We start from the raw sequence: 14,654 nt of genomic DNA, 5'->3' as shown, positions 1-14,654 counted from the left end.
GTGTTTGTTCGTTAAAAGTAAAATATATACATATATATAAAGCATCGTCCTTTCTTGTCAAGCTGTCTTTTCTTCTTCATCCATCCACGAGGTTCTCCTCCGCAATATGGAGTCTCTTTCTTTCCACAACTATGGATTTAGCTCACTAGTACACAATACATGGTCGGATAAATACATATAGCAAATTAGTCATCCAACGACTCGTACTCACATCTAAGCAAATTAATATATAGTTTTCAAATATAATACTCTTTAGTATATAGTAATTTATAAGTGATACACACTCAGCGGATTCTTGATACATATTTTAATCTAGCAACTTAATATATATCTTTAAATAAATTAATATATAAATTTTAAAATATTATATGTATTAATATATGGTATATGGTTATGTGATATATATTGCTTTGAAAATATAATGTTTTTTTATGGTAAATTTCTTCGAGGAGGGCTTGGGCTGGCCCAACTTGGCTCTCAAGGCTCGCCAACTTTTCCAGATTCCCAAATCTCTCACCCCGCTTTCTGCCGAGCATTATAATAATAATTTCTTATGACTACATAGCCGCCTGTCAATTGTCGTTATCTTCCATTCGAGCCCTAGAGGAGCAAGCAATCTTCGTCTCGTCGCCTCCTTTCCCCGTCGCCGCCGGAACTCGCCTTGAGCCCTCTCGGTCTTGGTTTATGAGGTGACATCAGATGAAAATTTCTATTTGTTTGGTCTTTGATATGGCACAGTTGAGTCGATGTTGGTGTTGAATTTTCCTTTGCTGTCTGTTTTTTTTTGGATTTTTAGGGGTTCTATTTTGTTTTGTTGATTCTTGTTTCTCCTGCTTCGATTATCCGTGTGGATCCATGTTCTTGATTGGATTTGGGAAGTTGTTTTCCCGTGGGAAAGATCCGATCTTGGTGGATTTAGCGCCTCCGAGGACTCGGATTTGTTATCGAGGATTTCTGATTGCGTGATGATTTCTTGATTCCTTACGGGTGTGAGATTTTGTGGGTAGAAGGGATTTTCTGTATCTTTTTTTTTCTTGATTGGGTTTTAATTGATTAGTTTGAAATACTAAAAACTTTATTTATTTTTTTTATTTATTTTGACTGCATGTTGACAAATGAACCTGTATCTGTGATTTAGAACTCGGATTTGTTTTCTATGTTTACCGAGGACATCTAATTTCGTGATTATTTCTTGATTCCTTACGGGTGTGAGAATTTGTAGGTAGAAAGAATTTTTCTCGATACATCTTTTTATGGGTTCAGATTTTAATTGATTTGTTTGAACTTTTTATGCTTGTCGATTTAACGACTTCAAAAACTAACTTTTTTTCTTTCTTTCTTTATTTAGACTGAGTCTTGACAAATTAATTTTCTTTTGGTTCTTTATGCAGCTCGAAGGAGAAGCCAACCCTCGGGTACGCTGGATTTTTTAAATCTTTATATATATCACACATATTACTTTTTAAATAGATTAACTTGATGATTCATGCTGCATGTATGGGATCGGAGAAGCTTTTTGTTCTATGATTATTATGTTTGTGAATTCATCTGTGCCTGTGATTTCTGATTCATATTGTGGTGGGTACAATTGATGGACATTAATGCATATCAATCCAATTTTCACCAAAAAAAAGGCATATCAATCCAATAGCCCCAGGAGATAGTGTCTGAAGCATCCAAACAGATTAGTTTGCAGGCAAAAGGCATCTCATTTGTGCCCATTCCACAGAAAATTTGTGCCTATTATATTATCATCCTGAATCATGTCAGTCTGACTTTTTAAATACCTAACATTAGTTAATTAATTGAAAGCAAAATATTATATATATGCTTGTGCATAGAAATGAATTGATTAAATTTACGCGTCACTGTATTGGTGTCTTACAAAAAGTTTGCTACGATAATTGATATTATTTTCCCCTTTGTCCCCTTATAGTTAAAACCTACATTCATTTGTTATCGATGTTTTCCAGGCCTTCCATACATCTTTAGAGAAGTTCTACACATAAGAATTCTTCAACAACCTTAAAGGGTTATCCAGCCTTTTCGCAGCTATTTGGGGTTGGCTGAGTTTCACGCTTATCGAAATCTTTTTAATCACCGAGTTCTTTTCCCGATTTGATGACAGAAGTTTTATGTATATCTTTTTTAATTAATGTCCATATGCCCATGATACTAGTGACGATTCCGTTGTCATCCTTTTGTAATGGAGGGAGTTAGTTACTATTATTTGCTATTTATATGTTTCTTTTTGTTGCATCTTTTGTGAAATGGACCTGTGGCCATGTCAGATGCTCTGGGTTTTATGCTGTCTTTTGTTTTCTTATTTTATAATATTAGCCAGTATGCTAGTAATACATTATCGAAAGTTAATTGTAATACTAATGCAGTGGCACGCGGATCAAGACCCGCAAAAGGAATATAACTGCTCCTTTGGACCCTTCTGCTTTTGCAGATGCAGTGGTCCAGATATATCTGGATAATGCTGGTGATCTGGTAAAGCTTTCTATCTTTGAAGTATTTTTCGATTTCTTAATATGATAATATAGCACAAATAGGATGTAGAATGGAGAAAACTAATTATGTTGTTCCTAAGCTTTTAAAGTTGCAAACTTCTTTTAATTTTCTGTTTATAGAAGTTTGTGAGTGGGCAGGGGGGAAATTCCTGGAATGATCCATTGAGATTCACTCATTGCTATTTACTTTATTGCTCTACTAGGTTTTGCTCTACTAGTTATGCATGTGCTTTGGTTTAGATAATTCTTGTGGGCTTGCTTTGGCAACCCTGCTGCTGGAGCAGATTGACTTATTAGTGTACTGAATGTAAATTAGTTCCAATCCAAACTCATGTAAGACTAGGACTTTCTCATTTAATAGTTGGTAAGCAGTTCCTGATTTTCACTTAGCTCTTCTTGTTGACAGGAACTTGTGGCCAAAAGCATCGAATCTTCAGATCTTAACTTCTCGCGATATGGTGACACCTTTTTTGAGGTAATTCAAAATTTTCTTTTATTTGTGACCATGCATCATAAATTCTTTTGTTATCTCTTGTGCTTGCTTGCATGTTTTTGTGCATACATGTAAATGCACACAAACTGATATTTTAGTAACTGCGATATCTTTTATTCTATTGTGGGAACTTCAAGCATCATTCCTTGATGAATTGTCTCTAAGAAGCTTGGTCCTCTTCAATCATTATGACTGGATATTTTCTAAGTAGTTACTTTGTGAATTTCTTATGAGCGAGATACTGATGTTATGAAGAAATAAATTCTTTAAGAAATGGTCTACAAGTTGTTGCAAACATTAGTCTAAAAAAATAAGGTTAAAAGCTGAACTGTCCAGTTGAATACTGAAGGCATATCAACATCACTAAAAAAAAGTTTGGCATATTCACTTAACTCAAATAAAATCATATATTCATGCATTGAAGAATATAGCTTGATTTATGCTATATCACCATCACATCAACCAGAAAACCTTTCCTCTCCCGCATTTTTGCTGGTTGATCTCAGTAAAGATCAAGATTGGGAGTTAATGGTCATAACAATATTAATTCACCCAGATTTTTTATTAACTCATCTTCATCTTAGGTGGTTCTAATTTTGGAAAGATCTGGAACCCCAGATAAGTATGTTGCAGCATTCAAGCCTAATTTTGATTGGAAATGAGTATCTCAGGTTTAAAGCTATAAGATTAAGAAATATCCCAGGAAAGAGGAAACGTTAATAAAAAATTAGGAAGGGAAGTGAAGTGAGAGAGAACAGAGAAGGGATGAGGATGATGGATCAATTGGGGGATACAATACATTGAAGGACCCAGTGAAAGGATTAAGTTGGGATTAGATTTATTGATTGCTTGCTGTCCTGAATTTGTGTAGGGGATAGCAGTAATCATATTGAAGAAAAGATAAGTGAGGGGCCTGCAAAAACTGCCCAACGGTTTTGGTGGATGTTGGGTATGGGATTCTTGAGATTTTTGGGTCAAATAAGTTGCCCCAAATGAGAAATCAGGGGGAAAGCGGCTGCCGGGGGGGGGGGATTATTCGATTTGGAATTTTAAAAGAAACAAATGAGGAAGGTTTTTGTGCTGGTCACTGTTCACATTATTGCAGCATGAAAAATACCATGAAGAGTGACCCATAAGAGAAAAGAGGTCTACTTTCAAAATAGAACTCTCTATGATTCAAGCCCTTTTTGGCAGAGCTATTGGCAGTAGAGCTTTCGGAAGTAAAGCTTTCGGAAGTAGAGTTTTTATAAAAAAGTATTTGATAACTATATTTCTAAAGTGCTGTGAGACTTTAATATGTGTTTGGTAAACAAACTAAGAAAGTACTTTTAGTATGACAAAATGACCATAAAGGACATTGCATAGTATTATACAATAGAGCATAATAAAATATAATATATATTAATACATAAATATATAATATAGTATAATAGTACTGTATTTTAATATATTATTATTATAATATAATAATATAATATTGTATACTATAGCATAATAATATAACATAATTTGATATTATATAACATAATATATCAATATATTATGATATAATGTAATATAATATTATATTTATTGTATAATACAATAATAACGATATAAAAATATTATAATTATTATCATTATATATTAATATTATCATTTTCTATAATTATTATATTTTATTATGGGTATTTTGGTCCAAAAGAAAAATTTTTATAACTCAAAACAACTTTTCGATGGGGCCTAAAAGTGCTTTTCCGGAAAAGCTCCAAATTGGAGCTTATTCCAAAAGGCTGTTTTAGGTTTCTGGCAAAACTAAAACAACTTTTCGATTTTTTTACCAAACACTCCTATTCTATTTAAAAGTGATTTTGGAGGGCCAGAAAGTGCTTTTTGCCCTCCAAAAGCTCTGCCAAATGGGGCCTCAAAATATTGATGAAATGTTAAAAGGACTTTTAATAGTGGAATATTATTGATGAGCTGTCCAACAAATCATGTCTGATGACAGCCTCATGACATGGAAATGAACAGAGAGAATGCTCCAGCATCAGATGAGAGGAGGCACATGACTCAAAGCATACCCATGGTTTCTTCTCTTTTGATTAAATAAACTTGGTGTTCCCCTAGTTATATCTAATTAAAATACCACTAAGGGATAGCTGGCTGCAGCTTCAACAATTTCATGTAATTGTGCAGCAATTTGGGACAAAAGCAAAAGAGGAAGGCTTTGCATGCCCATGGTTTCTTCTCTTTTTATTAAATAAACCAGATGGTGTTCCCCTAGTTATATCTAATTAAAATACCACTAAGGGATAGCTGGCTGCATCTTAAACAATTTTGTGTAATTGTGCAGCAGTTTGAGACAAAAGCAAAAGGGGATGTCTTTGCATGTAAACTTGCCCAACTACAAATTTTCATAATATAACAATTGGGAAGTTGATTGACATTGACTAAGATCATCTAATACGGTAGCAAGCAAGGCTTGCAGACTGGTACTAGGGCTTTTACTAGCCGATGACTGGTTCGATATGGGTATGTGCCATACCATACCATGCCATGGCGTATCTAAACATGGGGAGGGAGAATGTGAGGAGGGAAGAGGGAAGAGGGAAGAGGGAGGGGGAAGAGAGAGAGGGGGGAAGTTTATTGAGCAACAACGTCGTGGCATCGAAGAGGAGGGAACGAGCGAGTGGGAGAGAGAGGGGGAGGCTTATCGACGATGGCGTTACTATGTCGGGGGGGGGGGGGAGCGAGCGAGCATCTGATGGATAGAAAGAGAGAGGGGATGCTTATCGGTGATAGTGTCGTAACGTTGGAAGAGGGGGGAGCTAGCAAGCCTCTAGTGGAGAGAGCATGAATGAGAGTGAGAGAGCTCTCAAGGTTTCCTGAAGCATCGAACCTAGAGAAGGGGGAGGGGTTTTATAACCGAATTGACCTACCTTGCCAAACTATCCTGACTTGGTGCCGATTCAGTTTGGTACGAGTCGAACTGCTCGGTTCGGGTTGGTTTGGTAATCACTGGTAACAAGGTCTGCAAAACAAAATAAATGCATCAAATACTAGTGCTAATTCATGCATTTTCATGAATTCAGGTGCCTGATTAATGCTACATTGGGCATTGGTTATGGTTGTTAGTTTGTAACAAGCTACATGACACTTTACCATTAGAAGTACGCTATGTACTGTTTAAACTGACTATGTAAAATATCATATGCCACAGGTGGTATAAAGTTCCAAGCATTAGTACAATCATAACCATTATACGGGCACAGTTGGTATAAAGTTCCAAGCATCAGTACAATCATAATCATGGTATGCTGTACCGTACCGAGCCGGATAATATGGGGCATACCATACTATATCGGTTTGGTACCGGTAACAGTACGGAGAGTGTACTGACACTTGGTATGCCAAATTGGCACGTACTGTACCAATATATTGATAGCATGGTACTACTGCGGAGCCTGGTACCGAGACGGCATACCTTAATCATAATATCTTTAAATAATTGAAAACTTGTTCTCGAATTTAGCTGGAATTTGTTATTTTGCTATATGCTTCTCTGATCTATTGCCAAATAATGTTTTGTGTAATTTTCTTTTGCCAAATAATATTTTGAGTAATTTGTACTCTCTTTTGCTTAGATATCAATTTTTTCGCATTAATCAAGCAATATCTCCTGCCATGTGTCTTTATCAGACTTTAGTACAACAGTTAAAATATTTGTATTATTTTGAATTTGCTCAAGTTGATGCCGATCCAAAATTTTGTCACATACCTTTTTCATATCAACAACATCGGATTGTAATTTTCTGTTTTTGACTTCAGGTGGTCTTCACTGGAGGCCGTACCCAACCTGGCACAATAAAGCCTGATGAAGGAGAAAGACACCTCTATTCTGTTCTAGATTGTGAGCCTAAACGCGAAGCTATCTTGCCGTTTGTTCTCTACATCCAGAAAATCTTGCGCCGGAGGCCCTTTCTGATAAAGAGCCTTGAAAATGTTATGCGAAGATTCTTGCAGTCTTTGGAGCTTTTTGAGGAGAATGAGAGAAAGAAGCTTGCTATTTTCACTGCCCTTACATTCTCTCAGAAGCTATCAGGGCTTCCGCCTGAGAGTGTCGTCCAGCCGCTGCTCAAGGACAATCTTGTGGCCAAAGGGCTAGTTCTTTCATTCATTACAGATTTCTTCAAGGTTTATCTGATTGAAAATAATCTAGATGATCTTATATTGCTTTTGAAACGAGCTAAAGTGGAGGATAATCTCCTTGATTTCTTTCCAACTGCAAAACGCTCTACTGAAGGCTTTTCTGAGCATTTCACGTAGGTGTTCCATCTCCATCAGATATTATTCTCTTTCTTTATCTTTAAAAAGTTCAGTCAATGCATACTTCTTAATTACCTATTGAAAATCTTGGTATGTGCAAGCTACTCTTAAATAGATAATGCTGAGGTTTATTGGCACTATATAAACCTCTTAACATGTGACAGTAAGTTGTTAAGATGCCCTTCATTTTGTATACATATAGAAGCCTTCCTCTTCATCTTGTTTGTTATATAGTCATGTTTTAATATGCTTTACAACTCAGGCATACATTGTCAATACCAGATTAAGTGTTCTGCAAGTAATTATTAATTGCCTTCAAAAATTCTAATGGTATTTAGGACATTTCAAATTTGAGAAGTGATGAGGTGAGAATGGAGGAAGGATTTAACTTAATGATACTTTCAATGAGTTCCACTTTCAGTTATTTCTAATGATTGTTGTGCCATTTACATCGTAATCTTGCTGTTTTGTGTTTCCAGCAAAGAAGGATTATTATCTCTTGTTGAATACAATGAGAAGAAAATGTTTGAAGTGAAACTAAAGGAAATGAAATCGGCATTGACTACCCAGATTGCAGAAGAGACTGATATATCTGAAGTTATAGAGACTGTAAAACAGCAGGTTAAAGATGCTAAGTTGCCTGATATTGAGGTTGTACGCATTTTGTGGGATGTATTAATGGATGCTGTTCAATGGTCTGGGAAAAATCAGCAGCAAAATGCAAATGCTGCTCTCCGCCAGGTTATTGGTTTCCCCTCACTTGTAATTTTCTTTGAGTGAAAATTCAGTAGAGACCTGTTATCTCGTGACATATAATAATTTTTTGATGACACTGCATAATATTTATTTGTGTATGCCTGTATATATATATATATATATATACACACACACTTACATCTGTGTGTATATCTATATATTTGCAATGCTTGCTTTGTTAGAAGTTGACCCCTAAAGTCATTACTTCCTATTGCTAGTGCTAGGTATTTCGTTCTATATTTGCTCAGGAATTTTGTGGTTGCATGATCTGGATCTCAATGGGAATAATATACTCATTTTGCTTTATTTTCTCATGTTGCTTCAATTTGCAGCAATTTTAGCGTCAAGTTATGTAGTGCCATGTGCTAGATTTACAATGTTATAATTGCACCATATCATTTTGACTGATTTACTAAGTTCATTCTTGTGTTTGTGATGCTGCTTTAATCTGTATGGCAATGCACAATTTAGCTTCAGCCTGTCACTTCTTGCAAAATTAGCACCTTACTCGCTGAATAAAAATTCTTAAATTGGACGCTAACTTGTTATTCTATCTCTCTGGCTTTCCTCCTTTTTCATCCATAAATCTATGTTCCAAAGCATAATAAGTCTTATCTCTATGGTGCTTCATACCTTTCTTGCAATTTTTCCTTCTTGTCCATAAGTCTACAATCTACAGCACGAGCAATCCATCTCCATGGCGCGGAACCCTTTTTTTGGTTTTTTTTTGGAGGTTGGGGGTGGTGTTCTGCTTGCCATCATTCAATTGATCTTCATATTATTTGTATGAATTTGCAAATGGATGTTGTTATTGAATTTTGAGCTCTCATGATTTCCTACTTGTGTTATTTGTGCAGGTGAAAACATGGGCCAAACTTTTGAATGCTTTTTGTACAAATGGGAAGTTGGAACTTGAACTCGTGTACAAAGTCCAGATCCAATGCTACGAGGATGCCAAGCTGATGAAGTTATTTCCTGAAATAATTAGGTCTCTTTATGATCTAGATGTACTTGCCGAGGATACCATTCTTCACTGGTTCCGTAAAGGTGCTAACCCGAAGGGCAGGTATGATATTCTTCTTCTTTTAATCCTTCTTTACAATTTTGTTATTGTTGGACTAAAGTTAATACTTATGTTGATATTTCTGACAGTTTTTCTATGAAATTCTAAATTAGCAAAGATAAAGGAAAAGAAAATGGAAACAGATGTCCCTTTGTCTAGCCAATTTGTATGGAGTACATGCGGCAGTGGATCGGGTAGGGTTGGGTAACTCTGTCAATTATTTAAAAGACTGTATGCAGTCTGTGGCTGGCCAGGGGGCTCAACTCAAAGAAACGTGGGAAGTTTTTTTTTTTTTTTTTGGGGGGGGGGGGGGAGGCAAAAATAAATTCAAAAAGCTAAGCTAATATATCTAAGGAGACATTTATTAAAAAAAAGTTATAATTCAAAATGCGGAGGTTAAATATCCAACAAAAAGTTGCAAGTCAGTGGAGGACAGAAGGAGAGGAGTTGAGGCTTGGTGCGTGGAAAGGGTGTAAGGAAAGGGTTACATAACAGGGGAAGGAGAGGTATCTGAAGGAAAGGTGAAGACAGGAAAGGAGGTGGACCAATAAAGGGAATAGAAGGGTTGGATTTAGGGTTTTTCAATTCTAGAATAGGTTTGGCTGTAGTCATCCCCCTTCTTTTTCTTATTTGGATGACAAATTCAATCCCACCTTTAGTTCTCTTATATGTCTTCCTTGCATTGAGAAACAAAAAAAAGTTTGAGGGGTATATTTATTAAAATTTAGAATAGTTACTGTCTATAGAGAAACATGAAATGAGATTATTATGTGTATGGAGCATTTAACGATTCTTTTCCTTGGTAAGAAAAGGTCCTTACAAACTCAAACTCATACATTCATGAGTACAATGCATGTAGATGTGTATATGTATGTGTGTTGAGAGGAAGAACTCATGCTGCAATTACAATTGATGAGGAAGAAGACAATCTAAACCAAGCTTGCAGCTAGGTCTGCCAGTAGATTGGATTGACATGTTTCTGATCTTGAACAAGAGTCTAGTCCTAACTGAAGTTTTTTAAATGAGGCTTGCATTTGATTATTGGAAAATAGGATCTGTTTCAAATATGGATCATCAGTGGACCTAACGCATGCCTGAACCAACCCCAACTTAATAAGCTATAGTTTTCAGAACCTTACTTAAAGAAACTGATTTTCTTTAACCTTTATGAGTTAATCATTAATTTGTGTTCTTTATGTTAATTTCTATGTGGCTATTAGTCAATATTATGTGGAATGAGTTCTGATTGTGTCCACGTATTGTTTAATTGTTGTTTTCTTGTCTAATATATTTAGAATATGATTAACCAGTTTGTGCACGGTTCTTGTGGGTTCTGGGTTGTCCTTGAACCAATTTGACCTGAAAAACATGATGGAACAATAAAATATTCCTCATCCAATGCGACACCCTTACATCCCTACTTGCTGCAAAGGAAAGGATATGGGCATTTCCAAATTAAATAATAACAGTAACTATGAAGAAAGGATGTTTTGATGTATCATGTGATTGTTGTATGCAATCAATGCTAATCATTTTGACTTTATCGTCACAGATGTTAAACAGTCTTCCTATGTGTATTGAGAGAGTAAATTGTGGTGTAAATCACAAACAAAAGGACCAACATGATGCGTGGGAAAGTTTATAGTGCATCAAAGTGAATGAGAAAACTATTTCTAGTAAATTGGATAAATTTGTGCGTGGAAATTGTAGATGTGGTATATTTTATATTTATCTTGCTATGGAGCCAACTTACCAAAATTTAGAATTGTAAGAAAATGGTTATGAATAAGCCAAATATATCTCATGAGAAAAAGAAAATAATAAATTAATATATAAGATTAAGGAATGAAATGTTGGCTTATGTACCTAATTTTGAAACATAGAAAGAATAACAATTATTACAGAACAAGCATGGAAGGAATAAAAAGACGGAAGCATGAATCCTTCGTTATGGTTATGAAGGTAAGCTTTTAGTAACCCCACTTCAAAATTTTGTTCTTTCAACAAAACTGTAGTTGTTTCAGAGATTGGAAAAAAAAGGAACTAGCAGGCCACCTCTATAACATATTTATTAACATCACATGATTACTTTATCAGCAATATTTATTGCTTACAAACAATTTCTTTACAACCCAGATCTATGAGTAGCCCAAACTATTGGGCTTAACTTGAAAGGTTCAACTGGAATTTTTGTAATATAAATGTCATATAGAAAATTCAGTATGATAACAAAGGAATAGATTTAAAGAAGTATGGCAACACGAAAGCTTCAAATTTTCATCCCAATCCATCACAGAAATCTTAGTTTTACTAACTCAAAATGACACTTAATTACCCACATCTAGTTGTAGATATATAAATCCCATTATGATTCTAAAAGTTAAATATCTGGCTATCAAACAACAGTGGTCGTTTGGTTAAACTAATCAAATTAGAAAATTGTTTTTCTCGGATAAACCAGGACAAAGTGTTCATTAAAATATCGAGGGCTAGAGAAACATAGTAGCATATTTTAATGAATATTAGCATATTAAGATGTCGCTTGCATTGCAGAAACCCTTATCACATCGTGGGGAAAATAAAAAAAAAAAACCACAAGTCTAATTCAACTTGTAGAACAAATTATTGTGATCATTGTACGATTCAAGAAGATGACAACCACTAAGGAAACAACTCCTCCAAGCTGAAAACGCATCTAGGGACTTTACTGTGCTCTTTGTTGACATACGTAGTGACACTGGTAAATGCTCATGGAAATTTTTGTTGCTCAAGTCATAGTGATAGTTGATGAGACAGCATCCAACAATCACACAGCATACTAGAAATACATTCTGTTGTTATATATCCGCTTTTGTTATTCAGTCATTTATCGCACAACATACTAGAAGTACATTCCCATGTCATCTATCTGATTGTTATTCAGTGGAATGCCTCAGCCACTACTCATTCCAGGTAATCGGTTTAAGCTATTCTCATGCTCATTTATATGGATTGAAGGCTTGGTTTCTGTTTGTGATCTGACTAAATATTTTTAAATTGCTTTGCTGATGATGAGATATTTACAAAAAAAAAACATAAATTGAATCGGTCTATTGTAATTGGGTCTACTATATGGTGGCTGATTTATTACTTGTGTTTTCTCTCTTAGTTTTCTAATAATCATGTGATATTGCTTTAGGCAAACTTTTGTAAAAGCGCTGGAGCCATTTGTTAAATGGCTTGAGGAAGCTGAAGAGGAAGACTGATTGAGAGAAGGCTAAAGCTGACTTCCAGAGGGGACTAGTAATTTGTCTACTGCCATTTATTTCCCGTGGGTTCCATGTGTCAAGTAAAAAATATTAATGCGTAATCCGTGTCAAAAATCATAAGTTGTTATCACAATTCTTATGTTATATGCTGGTACCTGTTTCTGTTCTTGGACACGCACACGTTGTTGCTTGCATTAGAGCAGCAGTATCAAGTTCTATGAGACTTTTGGTGTGAAATGATAATGTTTACAGTCTGACTTTTGAGACATGATCATGCCGACATCCGTGTTTATTTTGCTGCTTACACCCATTCAGAATGAGAAAGCTAATTCGAGTCATTAGTTTCCATTCTTTCAACTGATCAATTACTTGATTCATTTAATCCTTGTGAACTTGTGCTTGTTTCCTGCAACAACCAGAATTTTGTCAATTCGAAGATCTGATGCATTTTTCTGCATTTTTCGAGTCAGGGTTCCCAAGATCTGACGCATTTTTCTTCTCCAAGCTTTTTTTCTTTTTTTTTGTAAATTAAATGAAGAGAACACAACGGATGTCACAACAACCAGTGGCATCCATTTTAATGGAAACTAATGAAATAATAATGTCATATTTTCAGCCTTATTGCTACATGAAAAATACATCATCACCTTTTGGACTGACGTGGTTACTTTATTTTTTTTTTTAAAAAAATGATTCAATAGGAGCAATGATGGAAGTGTGAAATACTAAATATTTCTTTTGTTAACATGAATGATGTGAATTTATAATGTGATGGGGACTTTGAGCACCATCATGTTTCAGGTGGTAAGCTATTTTTGTTTGATGGATGCTGATGCAGATTATATATTTAAGTATCTATCCATATGTGAGTAGATTCAGATGTGAAAACAAATTCAAACAGATATGATTACCCTAGCACTATGATGGATTTTATAGAGGGAGAGAAGAATGGGAAAGTAAAGGAACGAAAGGAGTCATCTGCCCATGCTCCATGCCTTCAAATAAGTTTCTCAATATGCAAGCGAAAGATCATATAAATTTATATAATTGGAGAATGGATTATTAACGATTCCCCAGCAGGTAGTCTCTGAAAAATCAAAAACATAGAATTTTGTGAAACTATTTGCTTATTAATAAAATTAATAGTATATTTTCAAATGAATATCAAATTGCTGTCTAAAAAAGTCTGTCATTGTATAATCCTAAAAGAACCATGCGCAAGTCTATGAAGGCTCACCCTAAAAGCAGGGGCATATTATCATGCTTCTCTAGTTTAGGTCAATCTAGTGTCGGCTCAATGCCATAATTCAGAACAGTGTCAACATTTGGTACCTTTAATGTCCTTCCCATGCTTTTGGACTCATGACCAAGAACGGAAAATTGAGATCAATCCTTTTTTTTTTTTAAATTCAAGACATGGTTTCTCTTGGTCTTTTCCAATTGGTTTTCACGATCAAGGAAAAAAGTCATGGATGATGAAAAGTTGGATTAATGTCATAGGAATGAGAGAAAAGCCATGCATGGTACTGGCAGCAAGAAAAAAAATTATTTGCAATTGGTTTAGTTGATGGAGAAGAAAGGCGGAACAGAAGACAAGAATGAATGTGAATATTTTACATTGTACCAAAAACAATGATTTTTTTACATAATTTTTTTAAAGAAATGTTATAGAATATGTTTTTACTTTAAAAGGGCTAAAGCATATAATTTTGTGTCTTTAGGGCAAAAGAAGCATTCATCTTTCTTTGCACGAATCCACCATTGGATCGTCCATCTACCATCTTAAGATCTCTACAGATTGATAAATGGAAGAGCTTGAAAGTACTTTGAGATTTGTATGAAATGCTATCCAATGTTTGTCATCATGAAAGAAGATCAGTTATTCTTTCGCGTGCGAAAAGTACAACCCAAATCATGTTGCAAAAATTTACAATTACTTTAGGATGACGGCTGATAGATGGTGAGCATTAAAAAAGCAATTCAAATATACTAAATCAAAAGGTAGGAGGTGATATAGAATTTTCTCTAACGAAGAAGTTGGAGGAGAAGAAAAGATGCTTGAAAATGAAATACACTTTGCTTAGGATATATTTGATTCTAAGAAAATCCATAAAAAAGCAAATAATAATAATAATAATAATAATAATAATAATAATAATAATCATCTTAATAAAACAAATTAAGGGGAAAAAAGTAGATTTAAAATAAATAAATAATTAATTTTTTTAATATATTTTCCCCTGCAATCAAACGTGTCCTTGGCGGTAGTAATA

The 14,654-nt window shown here is 34.8% G+C and overlaps 1 protein-coding gene across 1 annotated transcript; it reads left to right on the top strand.

The window, feature by feature from the left end:
- Window positions 1–547: 547 nt before the first annotated feature.
- LOC103715190 (basic leucine zipper and W2 domain-containing protein 2) lies at window positions 548–12,649 on the top strand. Its single transcript, XM_008802740.3, has 8 exons — window positions 548–689; window positions 1,392–1,415; window positions 2,391–2,496; window positions 2,923–2,991; window positions 6,817–7,310; window positions 7,794–8,055; window positions 8,928–9,136; window positions 12,312–12,649. The coding sequence occupies exons 1-8, from the start codon at window positions 685–687 to the stop codon at window positions 12,376–12,378; spliced, it is 1,236 nt and encodes a 411-aa protein (XP_008800962.1). The 5' UTR covers window positions 548–684; the 3' UTR covers window positions 12,379–12,649.
- Window positions 12,650–14,654: the final 2,005 nt, after the last annotated feature.

This window comes from Phoenix dactylifera, chromosome 7 (assembly GCF_009389715.1).
Source record: "Phoenix dactylifera cultivar Barhee BC4 chromosome 7, palm_55x_up_171113_PBpolish2nd_filt_p, whole genome shotgun sequence".
Taxonomy (NCBI): domain Eukaryota; kingdom Viridiplantae; phylum Streptophyta; class Magnoliopsida; order Arecales; family Arecaceae; genus Phoenix; species Phoenix dactylifera.
This window is presented reverse-complemented; position numbering and strand designations above follow the sequence as displayed.